The sequence below is a fragment of the Malus domestica genome, chromosome 12, assembly GCF_042453785.1.
Source record: "Malus domestica chromosome 12, GDT2T_hap1".
Lineage (NCBI taxonomy): Eukaryota > Viridiplantae > Streptophyta > Magnoliopsida > Rosales > Rosaceae > Malus > Malus domestica.
Window position 1 is genome coordinate 28,619,408 of NC_091672.1, and position 26,136 is coordinate 28,645,543.

Sequence of the window (26,136 nt, forward strand, 5' to 3'; positions counted from 1 at the left end):
CTGTTTATTCTCAAAACACTGCAGAAACAATTTAAAAAAAAAAAAAAAAGACATAACAACACCAAACTAGCAGAACTTACAAGCACATATATTAGGAAAAGATTATCAGAATCTGCAACTCAAAATCTTGTAGTCAACATTCACAACTTCCCGGCGTGTTCTTTGAGAGTGTCGTAAAGAGTCTCCACAAGATTGAGCAGGAATCCATCCGAGCCATGCTTTGCCAGCAAGGAAACTGAAACAGGTAGGTTATCGCACATCCCTAGTGGTATACTCACCTGCAAATACGTAGAAATAAGTTACAAACTTTCGCAAGATACTTGCAGTCAATGACGAAGAAAAAGATTGTAACATGTCGTATACAAACATGGAAAGGGGGAGGGAGAGGTAGAGATAGATAGAGGGCTTAAAAACCTGGCAGAATCCGGAAACTACGGCAATGGATTGGAAGCTGAAAGCCCTGGCACGAAAAGCGTCCAGTATACTAGGATCTGTTTGCAGCTTTGGTGGATACCCTGGAACTGTAGGCATTGCGAGGACACCGAAATCCTGATGAATAATTCAAAGAGATTGTGTTACGTATTCATCAGGGACAGTATTTCTTCTGCTAAAAGTTTCGTTTTAAGAGCAAAAGGAAGGAAGATGCTAACAAATAACAGTTTGTCAGTCTCTCTACTCTAACAAAACGAACTCGTTTGATATGAAGTGACGGATTCCTAAAATGAACTTTGGCGTGTGCAAAGATGTGTGTGTGAGAGAGAGAGAGAGAGAGAGAGAGAGAGAGAGAGAGAGAGAGAGAGAGAGAGTACCCCGAGAAGTTCAGTAAGAGCAGCACGCAATTCAGTCATCACGGAGTGACAAACATCGACATTTTCATCTGTTGACCGAACGGCTGCCCATATACGTTCTCCTATCCCGGGACCTAAGTCAGGTCTGACTGTACTAACCCATTCACCATGGTTGCTCTTGAATTCATACCTATTCTATCAACCAAATAATAAATTTGGAATTCATTATGTACGACAAATTTAAATTTTGTTAATCAAGGTGAAGATGCAGAAATTATCACACTCATATTCAAGTCCACCAAATCAGCACCTTGCGAGAAGATGAAAGGCGGTTGATAGGGCTGCCAAAGACGGTATAATGTACTCTTTGTAAGACATATTCTGAAATCACAACAACAAGACATTAGGATCACGAATAAATCAAATCAATATATAAAATAGAGATCGACTAATTATATTAAACTTATCTGTAGAATACGGAAGACATTGCAGAGTTCTTGGTCGTCTTCTACTTCCAGTACTTCAAAATATCTCTCTGCTGTGAATAGGGTTTAGCGTATTTTTAGAGATTGAGCGTATGGAAGCAGGGACTTAACCATAGTATTTATATCATTAGGGTTTAATCACAGCCGGCCTATTATTGGTTGTGAAAATCAAATCCTATCACTTAAGTGTTTAAGTCCCACCATGATACTATATCTTTGTAGTGAAATCCATCAGATTTCTTTAAGTCAATTGCAAAGGTTTAGACTCCATAATCCTTATTATGTTAGGACTATCGGATCACTTTGGTTGCTAACAACTTGATAGACAAGTGGCTTACAACAAAACGATCCAATACAACATTCATTATCATTCACAATCTTACATTCTCCCACTTGAATGTCAATGATTCATCCTAACAAAATAAGAACTCATGGTGATCACTGAGTCTTCATAAGTATGCAATAACCTTTCCTAGCAACCTGTCACTTTGAATCGAATGCAGAACCAAAGAAAACAAAGAACAATTTGGTCTGTTCCTTGCACTCCAAGATCACATACACATTCAACTTAAAGCACCTTGTTGCTATCTAAGTCATGGTGTCAAGAGCTAATAGTCAAAACATTAGCTCACAATAGTCGAACTGAAAATATGAAAATATATTTCAGTACAAAAGTAGTTCATAAAAGAACTCAACAACGTTGGTAACAACATCCAACTTTTCTGTCAATTTAGAATATGATAAGAGAACGAGTAAAATACGGCATACTATTTACAAAATTAGAACCTCTTATTAAAACTTATGAACAAAACTTAAACAAAATTTACTCTTAAAATATCAGCCACTAACACTTCAAATTTTTAACACAAAAGGTAATCTCTTACTCCCACTGATTAGTAGAGATAAACAAATTATTACTCCCACTGATTAAGAGAGTAAAAAAAAACTTTATAAATGCCTATAAAATGAAACAGACACCTTTCAAATACTCCCATTAGCAAAACATTAGTCATGGGATCTAAAACATAAAATTTATGAGCTCAACATCTTTATTTTAGATATTTGTAGGGAAGTGATTCTCATGACTGAAAAACTATACAAAATTATTTGGTCAGTTTTGTTCATCTAACAATTGACAGAAATAGAAAACTTTAACTGAATGTTTTCTAATGCATCAAAAGCATATAATTCTAGAATCATCTTTGGACAGAAACTAATTATATTAGGTTTGCATAGCTAAAACATAAAATACAAGGGCAAACATATATAGCTTCAACACTTTTGAGCAGATGAAGTATATACAATCTTGTCAATTCCATGCTTCACTATACATTGATTTATAGTTGTACTGAATAAGAAAACACTTTTGAGCAGATTAATTATTCATCAATAACATATAAATCACAAGTTCAATTTCTTGAACAACATACAAGAATTAATAAGCAAAACACTTTTGAGCAGAATATACTCATTAACCCTTCTTGAATTTCTTACAAGATTAGTTGCATATGTAACAAATAAAATATAAACAAGTATGATAATGTACGTTTTATCTACCAAAACTATGATCATTAAAAGCATGCAAAATTGATGAGTGTGAAGCCCATAATACATTATTTCTCCCACTTGGGCAAACACTCAAAATTACAAGATTAAACACTAGAGAAAGTGGTTTTCATATAACAAAATATAGGCTAGTTGAATCAATAAAGATAGTGTACACAATCCATTAATAATATAAGATGACAAATTTTTACAAAGTTTGGAGTTAGAAAATCTATCAAAATTGTAATCAAATAGGATTTGTTGCAAGGTATGTAAAAACTCCATCAGTATTTCCCAAGCTCTACCAAAATTTTAGATTTAATCATAATTTAAATAAAACCAATTTACAATCTTTAATATGCTCAAAACACAAAAATTTCTTAAATAAATTAAAGGTTCATTTCATTAGATAAATAACCTCTAATATGCCCAAAACATTAAAATTTCTTACACAAATTTGTTGAGTCACAAAATAGTTGGTTTGGACATAATAAACCAATCTATATGTATCCATGTATCAAAATTAGGCTTATAAAAGGAACAATATCTCAACATTATTAATCGATCTAAAAGTGACAAGTGATTAGATAAACCAATGGCTACAAAATTTATTTTAGTGTATGAGAGAAGACCCACATATGTGTTAAAGATTAGGTCATAAAGTAAAATGAAACCTAATAAGAGAATCCAAACTCAAAATTTATGTTTTAATTCTAAAACAAAGTCGATAAAAGTAAACACATAGATATCTCAACAACATCAACTTTTTCAACAATAATTTTAATCCAATTTAGAATTCACTGAAAATTAAGGCAAAAGATTGGCAAATTTACCTACTCATTCTCGATTCTGCAAGATTCATCATGGAAGTAGTTGAGTTGTGGAGGATCGAACCAACTCCAATTTGTATGATTGTTACACCTTTGGGCAGAAACTAATCATGCAAAGAAAATACCTGCGTAGCTAGCCAAAACATAAAATACACAAAATACATATAGCTTCAACAGCTTTGGCTAGATGAACATATGTTAAAAGTATTTTATGATTTGTTATAATACTAATTTATAATTGGTGAGTGATTTCCTGAATTTCCCATTGGGACAAAAGTATTCACCATATAAATTAGAATTCTGATTTTTCAAAATAATCTTTTAGAACAGTATTAAATAACCGTTTTGTTGGATATTCAATGATTCTCAAAAGATTCAATCAGACACAAAAAGTATGTCGTTGTTGACATTGAACAATAGAGTTCTCAAAAGAAGAAACATGGTTATTCAGTTATTCGATAGGGACCAAAATGATCAATTAGTAAACTAATTCCACTTTCCAATTTTCTCAAAAGACAATTATCATCATAATCAGAATTGAAGACCAAACAAAACATTGGTTTAAGCAAAACAAACCAATACATCTTTAAATCAAAATTTAATCAGTGTTGTTTATAAAATTCATTAGTATTGAGAATTTGCATAACATAAGGACATATTGGAACCATAAACTTGTACAATAATTGGTACCAATTGATGTACACAAATCAGTCAAACAATATCACATAACAAAACTAGTTTGAAGTACCAAAATTCAGCAGTACTACTTTAGTTTGCAAATTCACTAAAAACTCAATTCTCTTTAGATTGTCATGAAAATTTTCAAGTATGAACTAGACATATATGACTACTATTTTGCAAAATTTCATGATTTTTAAAATCTTATAAGCGAGCCAAAAATGAATTTGAAAAGAGAGGTGCTGCAGAAACAGCAGAAAATGTTCAGTACATACCCGAGACTAAATAATTCACCAAAACTTCAATCTTCCTCCAATGTGTATGAAAATTTGCAGAAATAAAGTAGACATGTAAATTTATTGTTACCCAAAATTCCATGATTTATGCGATTTTAAAAGTGGGCTAAAAATAAAATCGAAATGGAATTTGCTGCAGAAACCGCATAAATTCTGCAAGACAGTCCCGAGATTAAAAATTCACCAATAATTCATTTTTAAACCAATGCTCGTCAAAATTTCCAGATTTGAAATAAATATCTCAATGTATATCATACTAAAATTTCATGAATTTATGAGTCACATAGATATTTCAAAATAATATCACAAGCAGACTATTCTGCGGAAGTCTGCAGAATTCCAACACTATGGTATCACACTTAAAAATTTACCATAAATCCATTTCTGGTCCAAAAAACGTGAAAAAATACCAGCGTCTAAAATCCATTTACATGACAAAATATTATATGTTATTGATGTTAGGGAAGTCTTATCAAACGGAAATTATTGATATGAATGATTTTCATATCAAAATTACATCAGTCACATAAAAACACTTAAGGAATGTTTATTCTTTTCTATGTCATAATTGAAACGGACAATCGATTTCAAAGAATACTAAAAGTAATATTCATTGCAATAATAGAAGCGACTATCACTTCATAGAGAAATAACCAAGAACTAAAACTTACTTATTCATTTGCATATGCACTATAAGGATAAGAGTCGAAAACTGCAAAATTGAATTAATCCCAAATGAAAACACTATATTTGCTCAGAAACAACATGATAGTTTTCAACTTCTCAATTATAATATCACAAAATCAATTCAATTGGAAACAAAAGCTTAATTTCAATTCAACCAAATTGCAATAATTTATGAAAAGCAGTTTCATACCTTCGCATGAATACCCCGAAATTTCAAGCTTCAATTCGAGCATTACAGTGATTGAAGGAGGTTGGTGTAAGCTAGGCATTGATGAACAGAAACCCTCACACGGGGGAGAAATTCTTTACTGTTCGCATGTTTTAACCCTTTCCTTTTTTTTTTTTTTTTTAATCAAATAGGAACCGGTAATATTTATCAACTAAATTAATAATCAAAAAATTATATAATAAATCAAAATATTACCCAAGATAAGATTAGGTCATCGTTCACCGAAAACAATAGTGACCTTGCATATATATATATATATATATTTATGAATTATCAATTCATAATTATCAAATAGCAGTCCATAAAGTCGCATACAACAAACCTAGTTGGAGTTGTATACCTAATTTCAGTTTATCTTGATGCCCAGGTAAACGTGATAAAAAAAATTGCAAGAAAAATTTTGCAGAAAACACAACAGATGACACAATCTTCTCGGCAATACAAGGTTAACATATCCATTCAAGAAGAAAAAAAAAAAAAACGCGGAAGCAAGAAAAACCCCAGAATCATATCACAAGAGCACGATTAATCGAACCAAAACAAACCCACTCTTAATAATTAAATGAGAGCCAACAAGAAAAATAAATAATTAAATTTCATGAAAACTATTTAAAGGCAGCAGTATGCATAGTCACCCCCAATCCAATCCATATGTTATTAACCATGAAAATGATTGCATACCAACACAAAATTGCGGAAGCATCAAAACAAATTTTCATGAGATGGAACAGTAGAAGGCATCCAACCAAAATGATAAGCAAATTTTCTTTAGTATGTGAATCATCTTCAATAAACAAATTTGCTTATACCTTTATATCGGACCCTAAGCTTGTTGTGCGGCTCTGATACCACATGTAAGACATATTCTGAAATCACAACAACAAGACATTAGGATCACGAATAAATCAAATCAATATATAAAATAGAGATCGACTAATTATATTAAACTTATCTGTAGAATACGGAAGACATTGCAGAGTTCTTGGTCGTCTTCTACTTCCAGTACTTCAAAATATCTCTCTGCTGTGAATAGGGTTTAGCGTATTTTTAGAGATTGAGCGTATGGAAGCAGGGACTTAACCATAGTATTTATATCATTAGGGTTTAATCACAGCCGGCCTATTATTGGTTGTGAAAATCAAATCCTATCACTTAAGTGTTTAAGTCCCACCATGATACTATATCTTTGTAGTGAAATCCATCAGATTTCTTTAAGTCAATTGCAAAGGTTTAGACTCCATAATCCTTATTATGTTAGGACTATCGGATCACTTTGGTTGCTAACAACTTGATAGACAAGTGGCTTACAACAAAACGATCCAATACAACATTCATTATCATTCACAATCTTACATTCTCCCACTTGAATGTCAATGATTCATCCTAACAAAATAAGAACTCATGGTGATCACTGAGTCTTCATAAGTATGCAATAACCTTTCCTAGCAACCTGTCACTTTGAATCGAATGCAGAACCAAAGAAAACAAAGAACAATTTGGTCTGTTCCTTGCACTCCAAGATCACATACACATTCAACTTAAAGCACCTTGTTGCTATCTAAGTCATGGTGTCAAGAGCTAATAGTCAAAACATTAGCTCACAATAGTCGAACTGAAAATATGAAAATATATTTCAGTACAAAAGTAGTTCATAAAAGAACTCAACAACGTTGGTAACAACATCCAACTTTTCTGTCAATTTAGAATATGATAAGAGAACGAGTAAAATACGGCATACTATTTACAAAATTAGAACCTCTTATTAAAACTTATGAACAAAACTTAAACAAAATTTACTCTTAAAATATCAGCCACTAACACTTCAAATTTTTAACACAAAAGGTAATCTCTTACTCCCACTGATTAGTAGAGATAAACAAATTATTACTCCCACTGATTAAGAGAGTAAAAAAAAACTTTATAAATGCCTATAAAATGAAACAGACACCTTTCAAATACTCCCATTAGCAAAACATTAGTCATGGGATCTAAAACATAAAATTTATGAGCTCAACATCTTTATTTTAGATATTTGTAGGGAAGTGATTCTCATGACTGAAAAACTATACAAAATTATTTGGTCAGTTTTGTTCATCTAACAATTGACAGAAATAGAAAACTTTAACTGAATGTTTTCTAATGCATCAAAAGCATATAATTCTAGAATCATCTTTGGACAGAAACTAATTATATTAGGTTTGCATAGCTAAAACATAAAATACAAGGGCAAACATATATAGCTTCAACACTTTTGAGCAGATGAAGTATATACAATCTTGTCAATTCCATGCTTCACTATACATTGATTTATAGTTGTACTGAATAAGAAAACACTTTTGAGCAGATTAATTATTCATCAATAACATATAAATCACAAGTTCAATTTCTTGAACAACATACAAGAATTAATAAGCAAAACACTTTTGAGCAGAATATACTCATTAACCCTTCTTGAATTTCTTACAAGATTAGTTGCATATGTAACAAATAAAATATAAACAAGTATGATAATGTACGTTTTATCTACCAAAACTATGATCATTAAAAGCATGCAAAATTGATGAGTGTGAAGCCCATAATACATTATTTCTCCCACTTGGGCAAACACTCAAAATTACAAGATTAAACACTAGAGAAAGTGGTTTTCATATAACAAAATATAGGCTAGTTGAATCAATAAAGATAGTGTACACAATCCATTAATAATATAAGATGACAAATTTTTACAAAGTTTGGAGTTAGAAAATCTATCAAAATTGTAATCAAATAGGATTTGTTGCAAGGTATGTAAAAACTCCATCAGTATTTCCCAAGCTCTACCAAAATTTTAGATTTAATCATAATTTAAATAAAACCAATTTACAATCTTTAATATGCTCAAAACACAAAAATTTCTTAAATAAATTAAAGGTTCATTTCATTAGATAAATAACCTCTAATATGCCCAAAACATTAAAATTTCTTACACAAATTTGTTGAGTCACAAAATAGTTGGTTTGGACATAATAAACCAATCTATATGTATCCATGTATCAAAATTAGGCTTATAAAAGGAACAATATCTCAACATTATTAATCGATCTAAAAGTGACAAGTGATTAGATAAACCAATGGCTACAAAATTTATTTTAGTGTATGAGAGAAGACCCACATATGTGTTAAAGATTAGGTCATAAAGTAAAATGAAACCTAATAAGAGAATCCAAACTCAAAATTTATGTTTTAATTCTAAAACAAAGTCGATAAAAGTAAACACATAGATATCTCAACAACATCAACTTTTTCAACAATAATTTTAATCCAATTTAGAATTCACTGAAAATTAAGGCAAAAGATTGGCAAATTTACCTACTCATTCTCGATTCTGCAAGATTCATCATGGAAGTAGTTGAGTTGTGGAGGATCGAACCAACTCCAATTTGTATGATTGTTACACCTTTGGGCAGAAACTAATCATGCAAAGAAAATACCTGCGTAGCTAGCCAAAACATAAAATACACAAAATACATATAGCTTCAACAGCTTTGGCTAGATGAACATATGTTAAAAGTATTTTATGATTTGTTATAATACTAATTTATAATTGGTGAGTGATTTCCTGAATTTCCCATTGGGACAAAAGTATTCACCATATAAATTAGAATTCTGATTTTTCAAAATAATCTTTTAGAACAGTATTAAATAACCGTTTTGTTGGATATTCAATGATTCTCAAAAGATTCAATCAGACACAAAAAGTATGTCGTTGTTGACATTGAACAATAGAGTTCTCAAAAGAAGAAACATGGTTATTCAGTTATTCGATAGGGACCAAAATGATCAATTAGTAAACTAATTCCACTTTCCAATTTTCTCAAAAGACAATTATCATCATAATCAGAATTGAAGACCAAACAAAACATTGGTTTAAGCAAAACAAACCAATACATCTTTAAATCAAAATTTAATCAGTGTTGTTTATAAAATTCATTAGTATTGAGAATTTGCATAACATAAGGACATATTGGAACCATAAACTTGTACAATAATTGGTACCAATTGATGTACACAAATCAGTCAAACAATATCACATAACAAAACTAGTTTGAAGTACCAAAATTCAGCAGTACTACTTTAGTTTGCAAATTCACTAAAAACTCAATTCTCTTTAGATTGTCATGAAAATTTTCAAGTATGAACTAGACATATATGACTACTATTTTGCAAAATTTCATGATTTTTAAAATCTTATAAGCGAGCCAAAAATGAATTTGAAAAGAGAGGTGCTGCAGAAACAGCAGAAAATGTTCAGTACATACCCGAGACTAAATAATTCACCAAAACTTCAATCTTCCTCCAATGTGTATGAAAATTTGCAGAAATAAAGTAGACATGTAAATTTATTGTTACCCAAAATTCCATGATTTATGCGATTTTAAAAGTGGGCTAAAAATAAAATCGAAATGGAATTTGCTGCAGAAACCGCATAAATTCTGCAAGACAGTCCCGAGATTAAAAATTCACCAATAATTCATTTTTAAACCAATGCTCGTCAAAATTTCCAGATTTGAAATAAATATCTCAATGTATATCATACTAAAATTTCATGAATTTATGAGTCACATAGATATTTCAAAATAATATCACAAGCAGACTATTCTGCGGAAGTCTGCAGAATTCCAACACTATGGTATCACACTTAAAAATTTACCATAAATCCATTTCTGGTCCAAAAAACGTGAAAAAATACCAGCGTCTAAAATCCATTTACATGACAAAATATTATATGTTATTGATGTTAGGGAAGTCTTATCAAACGGAAATTATTGATATGAATGATTTTCATATCAAAATTACATCAGTCACATAAAAACACTTAAGGAATGTTTATTCTTTTCTATGTCATAATTGAAACGGACAATCGATTTCAAAGAATACTAAAAGTAATATTCATTGCAATAATAGAAGCGACTATCACTTCATAGAGAAATAACCAAGAACTAAAACTTACTTATTCATTTGCATATGCACTATAAGGATAAGAGTCGAAAACTGCAAAATTGAATTAATCCCAAATGAAAACACTATATTTGCTCAGAAACAACATGATAGTTTTCAACTTCTCAATTATAATATCACAAAATCAATTCAATTGGAAACAAAAGCTTAATTTCAATTCAACCAAATTGCAATAATTTATGAAAAGCAGTTTCATACCTTCGCATGAATACCCCGAAATTTCAAGCTTCAATTCGAGCATTACAGTGATTGAAGGAGGTTGGTGTAAGCTAGGCATTGATGAACAGAAACCCTCACACGGGGGAGAAATTCTTTACTGTTCGCATGTTTTAACCCTTTCCTTTTTTTTTTTTTTTTTTTAATCAAATAGGAACCGGTAATATTTATCAACTAAATTAATAATCAAAAAATTATATAATAAATCAAAATATTACCCAAGATAAGATTAGGTCATCGTTCACCGAAAACAATAGTGACCTTGCATATATATATATATATATATTTATGAATTATCAATTCATAATTATCAAATAGCAGTCCATAAAGTCGCATACAACAAACCTAGTTGGAGTTGTATACCTAATTTCAGTTTATCTTGATGCCCAGGTAAACGTGATAAAAAAAATTGCAAGAAAAATTTTGCAGAAAACACAACAGATGACACAATCTTCTCGGCAATACAAGGTTAACATATCCATTCAAGAAGAAAAAAAAAAAAAACGCGGAAGCAAGAAAAACCCCAGAATCATATCACAAGAGCACGATTAATCGAACCAAAACAAACCCACTCTTAATAATTAAATGAGAGCCAACAAGAAAAATAAATAATTAAATTTCATGAAAACTATTTAAAGGCAGCAGTATGCATAGTCACCCCCAATCCAATCCATATGTTATTAACCATGAAAATGATTGCATACCAACACAAAATTGCGGAAGCATCAAAACAAATTTTCATGAGATGGAACAGTAGAAGGCATCCAACCAAAATGATAAGCAAATTTTCTTTAGTATGTGAATCATCTTCAATAAACAAATTTGCTTATACCTTTATATCGGACCCTAAGCTTGTTGTGCGGCTCTGATACCACATGTAAGACATATTCTGAAATCACAACAACAAGACATTAGGATCACGAATAAATCAAATCAATATATAAAATAGAGATCGACTAATTATATTAAACTTATCTGTAGAATACGGAAGACATTGCAGAGTTCTTGGTCGTCTTCTACTTCCAGTACTTCAAAATATCTCTCTGCTGTGAATAGGGTTTAGCGTATTTTTAGAGATTGAGCGTATGGAAGCAGGGACTTAACCATAGTATTTATATCATTAGGGTTTAATCACAGCCGGCCTATTATTGGTTGTGAAAATCAAATCCTATCACTTAAGTGTTTAAGTCCCACCATGATACTATATCTTTGTAGTGAAATCCATCAGATTTCTTTAAGTCAATTGCAAAGGTTTAGACTCCATAATCCTTATTATGTTAGGACTATCGGATCACTTTGGTTGCTAACAACTTGATAGACAAGTGGCTTACAACAAAACGATCCAATACAACATTCATTATCATTCACAATCTTACACTCTTCACTTGGATTTCCTTTATCCAAGAAAGAGTTCAAGCTTGGAACTTTGTCCTTGACAACGTCCCCAAGGTTAGCATGTTTTATAACTTGACCTGCATTTGCAGATATAACGAGTGAGCTTCTTCTTTCCATGTTGTGAGCTTGTCACTATCTCAGCAGGAGACCCAATTTAATTAATTGATTAATTTTCAGTTAATAATCTGTCTATTGAACATAATGGCCAATTTGTGTCTTAAAACGTGGGGGAATTATAAATTGGACTCGATTCATGTCAATCAAAATACTTACAGCTAGAGATGAAACAGATGAATACGGTCAAATCACTTACCCCCAAATAACTTCTCAACTGAGTCAACAAGTACTTGTTTCACTCGACTGCTTGGAACACTTGAAATCTGGAAACAGTCTTCTGCGATGATTAACTGAGTGGGTACGACAGGACCCGTATCAGGCAATTGGAGTAACACTCTTCCAACTCTATTCAAAATCGCAGGATTCCTTGCAAACCATCCTATATCAGAAGTTAGTGTCAAAAGGATGGTTTCCGATTGCTTAGAGTGCTAGATAGATCATTCACATAGGTAAAGCTTTCGAAGTACTATAGTTCCAATTGCAGAAAAACTTAAACACAGAAGTGTCACGAGTAATAATCAACAAAGATGCAGAATGCACGGATGGCATATGAATCATTGAAGCGGAGGAAGTTAGCTACTTTCTAGAAATAAAGAGAGATATTTCCTGTTACATAAAATCAAGGGAAAAAAACCGAAAACATGACCCTTTTTTTGTCACGACCAGAAATCTATTTCCTAAGCCAGTCTGCAATATAAAATGTCATTGATTTCTCACCCACTGTATCGAAACTTTGTGCCAGAGGAGTAACTCCAGAAGTAGAAATGACACCATGAGATGGCCGAAACCCAAAAATTCCACAATGCGATGCAGGAATTCTTACACTTCCTCCAGTGTCAGTTCCTGAAAAAGTGAGGGTCTTGTGCTTCAACATAAAGAAGCAAGAAAACAACAAAAGCACACTAGGAATAACTTACCTAAGGAAAAATCTGCGAGGCCTACAGCTACGGCAACAGCAGAACCGCTAGAAGAGCCTCCAGGCACCCTATCTGGAGCGCACGGATTTCTGGGTGTGCCATAATGCTTGTTCTCTCCATTCATACTGCCAACAACACAATGCAAAATTCAAGGGCGTTTTGTTAAACCCCACCCCCAATATTTTCATACTATTTCTATTTTTCCCCTAGAACATATTTGTTTTCTATCACTTTAGTCCCTTATTCTCTTTTAATCCTAACCTTTGATCTAGAAATGTTGTCTCTCTTAGACTGCCATGTGGCAGCTCTCATATCTCTCCCTTCTTCCCTCTATTCCCGAAAGACTCCCCTTCACAGAACCTTTCTTTCTTGTTTATTTTTTTCAGTTTCTTCCCTCTCTCTCTCTCTCTCTCTCTCTAAGCTCCGAGAGCTTCTCTCTAACTTTCACCTCATTTCCTTCACAAATCAAACCCCAAAAACCATATATTTGGAATCCTTGAGACCTAACGAACTCAATGGTACCCTTGCATGCGCCATCTGAGCACCGTGGGTTTTTCTGCCATTGAAGCCGAGAGCTTCAAAGCTCTAAAACTCGAACCCAGGTGAGGATTGTGTTCCTTCAAATTTCTGAATTATGCATGTTGGTTTTATGACAAAACTCAAGGGTTTCGATCTCAGTTTTTCCCTATGCTAATAATCTAGTTCCGACGACGAACTCTGGCGAGTTCGTAGGTGTGTGTGTGCAGGTGTGTATGTGTGTCCGTGTGTGTGTGTGCGCGAACTGTGTGTGTGTGTGAGCATGCTGTGCATGCCGTGTATACTGTGCGTGTGTGTATGTGATTATGGGTGTGTGTGTTGTGCGGTGCAGGTGTGTGTGTGTGTGTGTACCGTGTGCATGTGTGTGTGCAGTGCATGCATATGCAGACTGTGCATGTGTGTGTGTTTATATATGTGTATATATATATATTTATGCAAGTGTGTGTGTGTTGGTGTGAATGTATGTGTGCATGCGTGGGAGTGTGTGTGTGTGCTGGTGTGTAAGTATATGTATGTGTGTGTGTTTATATATATATATATATATGCATGTGTGTGTGCAGCGCATGCTTATGCATGCTGCGTGTGTATGTGTTTATATATAGATATATATATATATATATATATATATATATATATATATATATATATATATATATATATATATATGCATGTGTGGGTGCAGCGCATGCTAATGCATGCTGTGTGTGTGTGTGTGTTTATATATGTATATATATATATGCAAGTGTGTGTGTGTGCAGTGCATGCTTTGCATGTGTGTGTGTGTGGGTGAGTATGGGTTGGGCTCAAGCCCAAACCACCTCTTGATCCTAACCTATCCAAACCCAAAACCCATTTCCATTTCCTAAAATTCTATCTTTTGGGTAGTTTATTAAATTGTACATTTTCGTGCTTAGGTGAAATTGCTAGTGGAGACTTCCTTAATCATTTTCCGCACAATTCTGCTGCTTCGGAGTATCTGTGAGTGGACCACCTTCGAAAATTGCATGTTTTATTGATAGAAATGCATAATTTAATAGCATGCCTTGCAGAATTATTGATTTGAGGAATACTTTACAGGAAGCATGATGATTTGATTATACGTGATTATATATATATATATATATGTTTTGAATTATTTCCATTATATCGTATTTTCTATAGAACCCTCATTCTGGCAGACTATCTGATCGATGATGATAGGATGCTAAGAATGTGTTTCAAATGACTTTCGAACACCTCTTCGTAGTATAGAGGATCGATGAATTTATGCTACGAAGTTGTATTTTAGAGATGAATTATGTTTTGTGCGTACCTAGTGAACACTATGCCGCTTGGGGCGAGGATCTGGTGTTGGCATTAAGGCCGGGAGAAATAATCCCTAGCGAAAGGCTGAGGGACACGGAGACAGGCATTGGGCCGGGAGGGAGATATCTCTGGCTACGGGCACAGAGACTGAGGTGCAGGCATTGGGCCGGGAGTATTGTTATTCAGTGCACTCACTAGCAGCACAACTTGTGTTATGCTTCCTGATACGATTTCTGATATGATTTTTGATATGATTTTCTGAGATTGATTTGCAGATGGATATATGAATTGTTTTTATGGCATGCTAGAGTTTTCTGAAAAGCTTATCACTTATTATTCTAGTAGTTTTCATAATTAAACTGTGGGGGTTAGTATGTTCATAACTGTTTTCGTACTACGTATGTATATAAACTTGGTCCACTCACCCTTGTTTTGCGCCCCCATTCAGGTCTTAGAAACGAGGCATAGAATCCCGGCATTAAGGTACTTCCACAGCGGCATCTTCAAGTCCTCTCGGGGTAGGACCCACTCCTTTGTTCATTCAATCTTATCTTAATTCTTGTTAGTGACTAGGTTTAGCTGTATGCTCTGAACACGTTCCTAAATTGTTAATTCATTGTTTTTAAATTCATAACCCGTATTTATTTCTTATTCCTAGCTTTTGTATCAATTAATGGCTTTCGTCACCCTCGGGTGTCGGCCATCACGTGTCTATCCTGGTATTCAGGGAATATCAGGGTCGGGGCGTGTCACGTTTTCTGTCGAGTGATTTTCGAATGTCCAAAATCATTATATAAATACTTTTACCACGAAAAGAGACTTGTAGCGATCAATCATTTGTCAAAATTTTTGGGAACAAAACAGTAATGCAAGTTTAAGCATGTGAAGTAAGACAAGGCCTCTTTGTACTAACCAGTATGCCATTTCATCCATGACAGTTATACCAATACTTGTGGCACCTCCACTCAATATTGCTGAAACAGCCGGAGCTGTTGATTCAGCAGCCGGGTGAGTCCTCGCCCAATCAGGATTCCCAAACCCAGTCACACGTCCAGCCACATCAAATCTGCCTCCAAGTTCAAATTTCAGTGAACACAAAAATGTTTTGGCTTTTACACACACATGAAAAAAATTGCACAATTCAACACCCTGAAGTTCACCATCATGGTTCCACAAGCACGCATAAAACCACACAAAGCATGAAGATATATTAAAACGCTTCTCTGAAAAAGCACTTCTCATCATAAGTGCTTTTGCTGGAAGTATTTTTACTTTAGTAGAAGTAAATCCACCACAAAGTTTCATTAAAAATTCAAGTGCTTCAGAAAAAAAACATTTGAACTTTTTTTTCTGTAAGTGTTTTTAGTCATTCTCAAATGAAGAAACGCCCAATCACAGAAACAACACACAAAATTGGGTTCTTGGAGACAACTGATTGAACCCAAATCCGAAATCAGCAAATAAGCACAAAAGCATATGAATTTTAAGTATAACACTACAAAATTTAAAGCATCCACCAAATAGAAGAATGATATAATTGAGGAAAATTTAAGAGAGTAGCTCTCACATGTCTTTAACAGCAAAGGTGAGGCCGCTCAGAGGAAGGTCATGTGATGAAGACGGCGGTCGGAGAAGGAATTTCTCCACGAAAGCTCCATGATCTGAGTCTATCGCCATCTCTCTCTGCCACTGCTGTCTCAGATAATCTCAGCCTCGGCAGCAGCTCCACATTTGACGACAGAAGTGAATAGCTCTCCACTCATCAATCATACGATGATCCTATTCAAATGCAAGGACAGATTATTCCTTAAAAAAATCTGTTGTTGATAGGTGGTCACTTCAGTCAGTGAGGGCAAAGTGGAAATTCTGGAGGTAGTAAGTCCTTACCATGGTCCTTAGACTTTGAGAATTGATAGAAATGGTCTTTAAATTTGTCCACTGTAAATTATTTTGCTCTAAAAAATTTGTCAATATCCTCGTTGAGTGGAAGGGTTGATTAGACAAAATATCCTTAGAAAGAAGGACAATTCAAGGACCACTTCTATCGATTTTCATTATGATGATCAAAGTGAGGAGTTCTGCCAAGGGGTGTGATATCCACACACCCCTTTTTACTTCTCTCACACTTTTTTAGTTTTCGGCCGTCGGATTTGATGAATTGAAGAAGATCAACGGACATAAATTAACAAGGGTGTGTGAGAAGTAAAAATGAATGTGTGGATAACACACCCTTTCTGCCAAAGTCAGGAACTATTTTGACTAAAATTCTAAAAAAAAAAAAAGAATTGTTATTGGCTCTCCAAAAATCTCATTCTATACTCCAAACTTTCTATATTTGGAAAGAAAAGTACACTTCTGAGGAGTGTAAAATGAGATTTTTGGAATGTCAATAACACTTCCCAATAACAAACATATTCTATGAGAATATTGTGAATTTCTTAGCTTATGGATCCAACGCAAGTACAAAATGTATTAGGGTTTTTATCACAAATGGTCCATGAGATTGATCAAACTCATTATTTTAGTCCCTCACTTTCAAAATGAATCAATGTCGTCCCTGACCTTCACTACCGAACATCAATTTGGTTATTCCGTTAAGATTTCGTCAACTATTCTGTTAGTTTATATGCGGGACCCAACGACATTGATTCCAATAACAAACATATTCTATGAGAATATTGTGAATTTCTTAGCTTATGGATCCAACGCAAGTACACAATGTATTAGGGTTTTATCACAAATGGTCCATGAGATTGATCAAACTCATCATTTTAGTCCCTCACTTTCAAAATGAATCAATGTCGTCCCTGACCTTCACTATCGAACATCAATTTGGTTATTCCGTTAAGATTTTGTCAACTATTCTGTTAGTTTATATGCGGGACCCACAAATTCAATGAAATTGTGACATGTGGATTACACAAAATAAGGATTTTTATCGCAAATGGTCCTTAACATTGATCCAACTCCTCATTTTGGTCTCTGAGTTTCAAAAATCAATAAATTTGGTCTTTGACTTTCAATACTGCATGTTAATTTAATTATTCCGTTAAAGTTTCGTCAATATTTTTTGTCCCACTAATTCAATCATATGACGCCACGTGAATTAACTATAAGAAACTATTTTTTAAAGATTTAAAACTAAAAGTAAAATAAGAGACTGAAAACCAAAACTAAAAGAAAAAAAAAGTCATCGTCATCTTCAGCAGGGTATGCTAAAAAAGAATAGGAAGGCATCATGACACCATTAAAGTACTTGGCCTCCTAAACTTACTCCTCATTATCTCTAGTTAGTTATAATCCTATCAACTTTGAATTGAATTTGGATTCGATTTTATCATATCTAGATTGAATTTTTTTTCAATTGGGGTTACACATTTTCGAAAACGATTTGCAAAACTTTATTTTTCAGGCCTACTTATCCTTGTTTTCCCCCCCCTCTAGGAATTTTGGTGGCAGAGATTTCATGACAACGAGGATTGTTGGTAAAAGCTGTTATGTAGGAGACTTCTCATTTCGTTGTAAATGTCATTACTCTTCTTTTACTGCAATTTATCTATGATTTTACATCACTTGTGTGATATGGATTCAATCCCGCTCACATGTGCAGTCTAAATTGGTCACTTTTAGGTTTTAATTTATTCACATTTTCCATATCACTACACTTTATGTCTTTGTCACCTTTTGAGTGTCAGCCAACACATTGCGATTCGGATGACTGCATGGACATTCCGGATCGAGGTGTGTAAAAAATGTACATATAAAGGCTACCGATTTTTTGTATGTAAAATGTCATTAATATAAGTAATGACAAATCATGGGTTTTATTTAAAAATAGTTTATCTTAATAACAAATCATGTGATTAAGATAAATTATACATTTTTATATAAGTATAATTTTTTTTTCAATCCCACAAATCATGGATTTTATTTAAAATCTCATTAATATAACTAACTACAAATTCCCATATTAAAATATCAACTTTTAATTTGAAATTATAATAACCTACATAGAAATTAATTATTGTATTAGTTTCAGAGACTTTAATAAAAAACTGAAAACCAAAGGTTTCAATCCAAGGACATTAATAAATAGGGATCGCATCCAAAGCCACCCTTATACTATCCAAGTATATGAAGTGGGTATTTTCTCCTCACAAGAGAGATTACGAAAAGCAGTGGAGTGATTTCTACTCTCATTTGGACATGTGCAGTCCCTTTTACTTTCTAGCCGTTGTATTGATAATTTAAGGACAAAATTAAGAAAGAAAATACAAGAGGTGAAAGGGAGAGTAAGGAAACCACTTTTTTTGTTAAAATGCGACAATGAAGAGTAAATTGTAGCAATAGTCTCTCAATTTTAACCAAATTGGAGCAATGTTCCCTCAACCAAAAATCCATTCACATTGGTCCCTTAACTCATCAAAACGTGAAGTTATGGTCATTTTCGTCAACTTCTATCAGAACTCTGTTAAAATGAGTTTAGGGACCAATGGTAATGAATTTTTAGTTGAGGAACCATTACTCCAATTAGGTTAAAATTGAGAAATCATTACTACAATTTCCTCCACAATGAAAGCTAATATATAAGCTTGATAACTTGCTCATGGACAATACACAAGGATAAAAGCAGGAAAATTCCTGTCTATTTAAAACCGTATGAGTGATTTGGCGGTTGTGGTGCTTTTATAAAAAACAACTTGTCAAAAAATCCCGAACATCAAATGTATTTGGTAAAACAAAAAAAAATGTTTATTTAAAAAACTGTTGTCAATGACAACAGAAAAGCAAAGAAAAGCAGAAGCAGGTCTAGTATGCTTCTAAAAATTTCTAAGCATAATGAATAGTGGGCATTTAATGAAATTTTCAAATAACAAATATACCCCCTGCATATTTTACAAAATAACAATAGTTTCTTTTTGACAATTATTATATCACATTAAATGTCATATCATTTTTAGTATTTAACATATTCACATCAATTTTATATAAAAGTTTACAAAACACTCTTATACTTTTTTTTTTACAAGCACTTTTACGATAGAAGTTTATCAAACGCTCAACAACTTTATTTTACAGCTGTTTATCCTCAAAACACAGCAGAAACAATTTTTTTTTAAAACATAACAATACCATACTAGCAGAACTTACAAGCACATATATTAGGAAAAGATTATCAGAATCTGCAACTCAAAATCTTGTAGACAACACTCACAACTTCCCGACGTGTTCTTTGAGAGTGTCGTAAAGAGTCTCCACAAGATTGAGCAGGAACCCATCCGAACCATGCTTTGCCAGCAAGGAAACAGAAACAGGTAGGTTATCGCACATCCCTAGTGGTATACTCACCTGCAAATACGTAGAAATAAGTTACAAACTTTCGCAAGATACTTGCAGTCAATGACGAAGAAAAAGATCGTAATAAGTTGTATACAAACATGGAGAGGGGGAGGAAGAGGTAGAGATAGATAGAGGGTTTAAAAACCTGGCAGAATCCGGAAACTACGGCAATGGATAGGAAGCTGAAAGCCCTGGCACGAAAAGCTCCCAGTGTAGTAGGATCTGTTTGCAGCTTTGGTGGATCCCCTGGAACTGTAGGCATTGCGAGGACACCGAAATCCTGATGAGTAAATCAAAGAGATTGTGTTACGTATTCATTAGAGACAGTATGTATCATCCATTTTTTCTGCTAAAAGTTTCATTTTAAGAGCAAAAGGAAGGAAGAAGCTAACAAATGACAGTTTCAGTCTCTCTACTCTAACAAAATGAACTCATTTGATATGAAGCGATGGATTCCTAAAATGAACTTTGGCGTGTGCAAAGATGAGAGAGAGAGAGAGAGAGAGAGAGAGAGAGAGAGAGAGAGTACCCCGAGAAGGTCAGTAAGAGCAGCACGCAATTCAGTCATCACGGAGTGACAAACATCAACATTTTCATCTGTTGACCGAACAACTGCCCATATACGTTCTGCTGTCCCAGGACCTAAGTCAGGTCTGACTGTACTAACCCATTCACCATGGTTGCTCTTTAATTCATACCTGATCTATCAACCAAATAATAAATTTGGAATTCATTATGAACAACAAATTTAATTTTGTTAATCAAGATGAAGATGCAGAAATGATCACTCATATTCAAGTCCACCAAATCAGCACCTTATGAGAAGACGATTGGCGGTTGATAGGGCTGCCAATGACGGTATAATGTACTCTTCACTTGGATTTCCTTTATCCAAGAAAGAGTTCAAGCTTGGAACTTTGTCCTTGACAACGTCCCCGAGGTTAGCATGTTTTATAACATGACCTGCATTTGCAGATATAACGAGTGAGCCTCTTCTTTCCATGTTATGAGCTTGTCCCTATCTCAGTAGGAGACCTAATTTAATAAAGAGAATGATGATTTTCAGGTAATAATCTGTCTAATGAATTTAATGGCCTATTTGTGTCTTAAAACGCGGGGAATTATAAATTGGACTCGATTCATGTCAATCAAAATACTTACAGCGAGAGATGAAACAGATGAATACGGTCAAATCACTTACCCCCAAATAACTTCTCAACTGAGTCAACAAGTACTTGTTTCACTCGACTGCTTGGAACGCTTGAAAGCTGGAAACAGTCTTCTGCGATGATTAACTGAGTGGGTACGACAGGACCCGTATCAGGCAATTGGAGTAACACTCGTCCAACTCTATTCAAAATCGCAGGATTCCTTGCAAACCATCCTATATCAGAAGTTAGTGTCAAAGGGATGGTTTCCGATTGCTTAGAGTGCTAGATAGATCATTCGCATAGGTAAAGCTTTCGAAGTACTATATTTCCAATTGCAGAAAAACTTAAACACAGAAGTGTCACGTGTAATAATCAACAAAGATGCAGAATGTATGGATGGCATATGAATCATTGAAGCGGAAGAAGTTAGCTACTTTCTAGAAATAAAGAGAGATATTTCCTGTTACATAAAATGGAGGGAAAAAAAACCGAAACATGACCCTTTTTTTGTCACAACCAGAAATCTATTTCCTAAGCCAGTCTGCAATATGAAATGTCATTGATTTCTCACCCACTGTATCGCAACTTTGTGCCAGAGGAGTAACTCCAGAAGTAGAAATGACACCATGAGATGGCCGAAACCCAAAAATTCCACAATATGAAGCAGGAATTCTTACACTTCCTCCAGTGTCAGTTCCTGAAAAAGTGAAGGTCTTGTGCTTCAACATAAAGAAGCAAGAAAACAACAAAAGCACACTAGGAATAGCTTACCTAAGGAAAAATCTGTGAGGCCTGCAGCTACGACAACAGCAGAACCGCTAGAAGAGCCTCCAGGCACCCTATCTGGTGCACACGGATTTCTGGGTGTGCCATAATGCTTGTTCTCTCCATTTATACTGCCAACAAATTCAAGGGCCTTTTCTGTCGAGTGATTTTTGAATGCACAAAATCATGATATAAATACTTTTACCACGAAAAGAGACTTGTAGCGATCAATCAGTTGTCAAAATTATTGCAAACAAAACAGTAATGCAAGTTTAAGCATGTGAAGTAGGATAAGGTCTCTTTGCACTAACCTGTATGCCATTTCACCCATGACAGTTATACCAATACTTGTGGCACCTCCACTCAATATTGCCGAAACAGCCGGAGCTGTTGATTCAGCAGCCGGGTGAGTCCTCGCCCAATCAGGATTCCCAAACCCAGTCACACGTCCAGCCACATCAAATCTGCCTCAAAGTTCAAATTTCAGTGAACACAAAAATATTTTGGCTTTTACACACACACACATGAAAAAAAAATGCACAATTCAACACCCTGAAGTGCATCATCATGGTTCCACAAGCACGCATAAAACCACACAAAGCAGGAAGATTTATTAAAACGCTTCCCTGAAAAAGCACTTCTCATCATAAGTGCTTTTGTTGGAAGTATTTTAACTTTAGTAGAAACAAATCCACCACAAAGTTTCATTAAAAATTCAAGTGCTTCAGAAAAGAAAAAAAAAAACATTTGAACTTCTGAAAGTGCTTTTAGTCATTCTCAAATGAAGAAACGCCCAATCACAGAAACGACACACAAAATTGGGTTCTTGGAGAAAACTGATTGAACCCAAATCCGCAATCCGGAAATAAGCACAAAAGCATATGAATTTTAAGTATAACACTACAAAATTTGAAGCATCCACCAAATAGAAGAGTGATATGATTGAGGAAAATTTAAGAGAGTAGCTCTCACATGTCTTTAACAGCAAAGGTGAGGCCGCTCAGAGGAAGGTCATGTGACGAAGACGGCGGTCGGAGAAGGAATTTCTCCACGAAAGCTCCATGATCTGAGTCTATCGCCATCTCTCTCTACCACTGCTGTCTCAGACAATCTCAGCCTCAGAAGCAGCTCCTCACTTGACGACAGAAGTGAATAGCTCTCCACTCATGTAACAACTGTTCCTAAAAATGATAGTTTTTATAATTTTTAAATGTGAATTTACGAAAATGTTCTTTTGAGGTAAATACATTGATTTTTATTAACCATTTTGTCGTGTCATGTAAGATCCGCTTTCTTGGCATATTTGGGTAGTACTCATTGCTACGAACGCGTGAGCCCAAATAGAACGTGATTTTGAGTTATAACGAAAAAGTTATGGGCATGTATAATTAAGGACAAAATGGTAATTTGAATATTTTCTGGAAGGCTCTAGATTTTTGGAGAAAAATCTGGAAAACCAAATGTATGACTGAAATTAAAGGAAATGAGAGATGAACGGATGGGAGAGAAGATAAAGGGGAGAAAGAAGGGAGATGTGAGGTGAATTGGAAGAGGAGAGAGAATGGAACTGACCAATCAAAGAGGAGAGGAATGAGGGGAAATGAGGGAATGGAGGAGCACCGGATCACCCTGACTCGATTCCTCCCTGCGTGACCTGCCCGTTTCTCTTCAAGTTTTCTGACGGTTTTTATCTGTTTTCCTTCGATTTTCCGACAAATTGTAGCCAACCAATACCATCAATCAACTCGATGTCATCCCATCTTCCATTTCCACCCAAAATTGAAGAAGTTTGGCCTTGGTCTCACGAAGAACGAAACCGTTGGTGGGTGCGACAATTCCTTAAATCCTAAAGCTAACTCTTCCAATTACCACCACCTTTAGCCTAGAACAAAGCCCAAACAACTATAGGGACGGCGGAGCACCAGAGGTGAGGGATCGAAGACACCCATTTATAGGGTTTCCGACGGGTTCTAGTGAAATTGGAGCTTTTCTCAGCCAAATTAGCTTTAGTCGCAGGAATGAAAGTTGTTCCTCTCATCGAGATCTTCATTACTGTAAAATTTGGGAATTTTTGCAGTTGTTGGGTTTTTCAGCGAGTCGTGGCGGCTGACCGCCACCACGGCGGCGCGTGGAGGAAAACCTGAGGTTCCTCGACTTGTCAAATCTGAATCCGCCATCCGTTTTCCAAAATTATAATGTTTTAGTAGAGTTTTACCAAAAGGTTCCTAATTATGTTTAGGCGCGTTGGCAGGAAGTGATCCACATTCTCGATAGTTCGAGCGACTTCCGAGTAATGGAAAACTTGTGAGTGGACCCCTTCTTAACTATATATTTTTATAAAATACTAGCCTAGCATGCATGACATACTTCATGATTTGAATACGATTTATATTATGCCTTTATAGTTTTCTATAATTATGGTTTAAGAGAAATTAAGATTTATTAAAATTACTTTTACAAATACCTTTTATTTATCGAAACTACATTCTTCTAAAGATTATGAATTATGGGTTTGGATATATGTATTTCTATGGATAAGAATTATTGGATTTACCTATATAAATACTATGGATAAGAATTATTGGATTTACCTATATGAATTCTATGGCTATCGAGTATGATTTATATTACAAATTTGCGAATGTGTTTTATCTTAGGAATTTCATGAATACGATTTATCTTAGATTTATGAGATAAGATTTTGAGCTAGTGAGCTCCGATGTTCGATACGAGTTTTTGAGATATGTTTTTTGTACTTATCTGGTTATCATACGGCACATCTGCACACCACAGGTATTATGTTTATGGCCATAGGACACAGATGATAGAGGAATGAGATATAATATATTATATACCCCCATCTTCACCGTTGAAAGCGGTGTCGGACAACTTCACTAGCCACGACTAGTGTCGGTGTGGATGTTATGCTATTTGATTCAGCTTCACGTGTGGGTGATGGACATGTTATTCAACTTCACATTCGGGTGATGGACAAGTTATACAGCTTCACCTTCGGGTGATGGACAAGTATTGCCTTCGGGCAACTATGATACCCCTAGTTGAGTACAGCACAGATATGATTTACAATGTTTCACAAATGTTTTACATTGCATGCTAGGGTTTTTCATAAAACCTATATGTAGTATTATATATATGTTTTCAAAACAGAGGGTTACTATGTTCAAAAATAAAATATTTTTCCTATTATTAGTATTATTATTATAAACTTTGGTCCACTCACCATTTCTATTTTACGCTCCCTTCAGGAGTTAGGATAGAGACACATGATCCCGGCGTCAGGGCACTTCAGCTTAGTTATCCTCGAGTCTTCCCAGTATAGGTATCATTTCCTTGTTCATATCTTTTCTTAGTAATCATTTCATATTATTCTTAGTAGTTGTAACACGATTCTGCATCGGTTTATATCTTTCTAATTACATATTTTATCAGTATGCATGTTTTTAATGGCTTCATCGTCATTAGGTGTCAGCCAGCACGTGCCTACCCTGGTATTTGAGGATATTGGGATTGGGGCGTGTCAACTCATCAATCATACGATGATCCTATTCAAATGCAAGGACATATATTATTCCTTAAAAAAAAAATATGTTGTTGCAAAGTGGAAATTCTGGAGGTTGCTTAAGTCCTCACTGTGGTCCTTAGACATTGAGGATCGATACAAGTGGTCATTGAATTTGTCCAACGTAAATTATTGTGCTCATTTTGTAAAAAAATCTATCAATATCCTCGTTAAGGGGAGGGGTTGATTTGACAAAATACCCGTAAAAAGAAGGACAATTCAAGGACCACTTCCATCGATTGTCATTGTCAGGACCAAAGTGAGGATTTTTGCAAAC

The 26,136-nt window shown here is 34.4% G+C and overlaps 2 protein-coding genes and 1 long non-coding RNA gene across 3 annotated transcripts; 1 reads left to right on the forward strand and 2 right to left on the reverse strand.

Moving 5' to 3' along the window:
* Window positions 1–47: 47 nt before the first annotated feature.
* On the reverse strand, window positions 48–16,915 carry LOC114823393 (amidase 1-like). The gene is made up of 10 exons (XM_070809930.1): window positions 16,591–16,915; window positions 15,937–16,089; window positions 13,182–13,306; window positions 12,982–13,107; window positions 12,461–12,643; window positions 12,129–12,224; window positions 1,099–1,150; window positions 810–978; window positions 415–549; window positions 48–278 (listed from the first exon to the last, which is right to left on the reverse strand). Exons 1-10 carry the CDS (start codon window positions 16,698–16,700, stop codon window positions 141–143), a joined length of 1,287 nt encoding a protein of 428 aa, XP_070666031.1. The 5' UTR covers window positions 16,701–16,915; the 3' UTR covers window positions 48–140.
* LOC114823394 (uncharacterized) lies at window positions 13,543–15,653 on the forward strand. The gene is made up of 2 exons (XR_003771471.2): window positions 13,543–13,783; window positions 14,633–15,653. It is a non-coding gene; the product is annotated as an uncharacterized lncRNA (long non-coding RNA).
* A 3,141-nt stretch (window positions 16,916–20,056) lies between the features above and the next one.
* Window positions 20,057–23,447, reverse strand: LOC103412168 (amidase 1-like). The gene is made up of 9 exons (XM_008350763.4): window positions 23,252–23,447; window positions 22,591–22,743; window positions 22,286–22,410; window positions 22,086–22,211; window positions 21,565–21,747; window positions 21,179–21,326; window positions 20,893–21,061; window positions 20,509–20,643; window positions 20,057–20,372 (listed from the first exon to the last, which is right to left on the reverse strand). The coding sequence occupies exons 1-9, from the start codon at window positions 23,359–23,361 to the stop codon at window positions 20,235–20,237; spliced, it is 1,287 nt and encodes a 428-aa protein (XP_008348985.2). The 5' UTR covers window positions 23,362–23,447; the 3' UTR covers window positions 20,057–20,234.
* Window positions 23,448–26,136: the final 2,689 nt, after the last annotated feature.

Coding starts and splice junctions, on each gene's coding strand:
- LOC114823393 (XM_070809930.1), bottom strand. CDS start 16,700: ATGGCGATAGACTCAGATCATGGAGCTTTCGTGGAGAAATTCCTTCTC. Junction 12,225..12,460: donor AGTTGAGAAGTTATTTGGGG/GTAAGTGATTTG, acceptor CTGCAAATGCAG/GTCAAGTTATAAAACATGCT. Junction 279..414: donor TAGTTTCCGGATTCTGCCAG/GTTTTTAAGCCC, acceptor ACGTATTTGCAG/GTGAGTATACCACTAGGGAT.
- LOC103412168 (XM_008350763.4), bottom strand. CDS start 23,361: ATGGCGATAGACTCAGATCATGGAGCTTTCGTGGAGAAATTCCTTCTC. Junction 22,744..23,251: donor ACCTTTGCTGTTAAAGACAT/GTGAGAGCTACT, acceptor ACTTTGAGGCAG/ATTTGATGTGGCTGGACGTG. Junction 21,327..21,564: donor AGTTGAGAAGTTATTTGGGG/GTAAGTGATTTG, acceptor CTGCAAATGCAG/GTCATGTTATAAAACATGCT.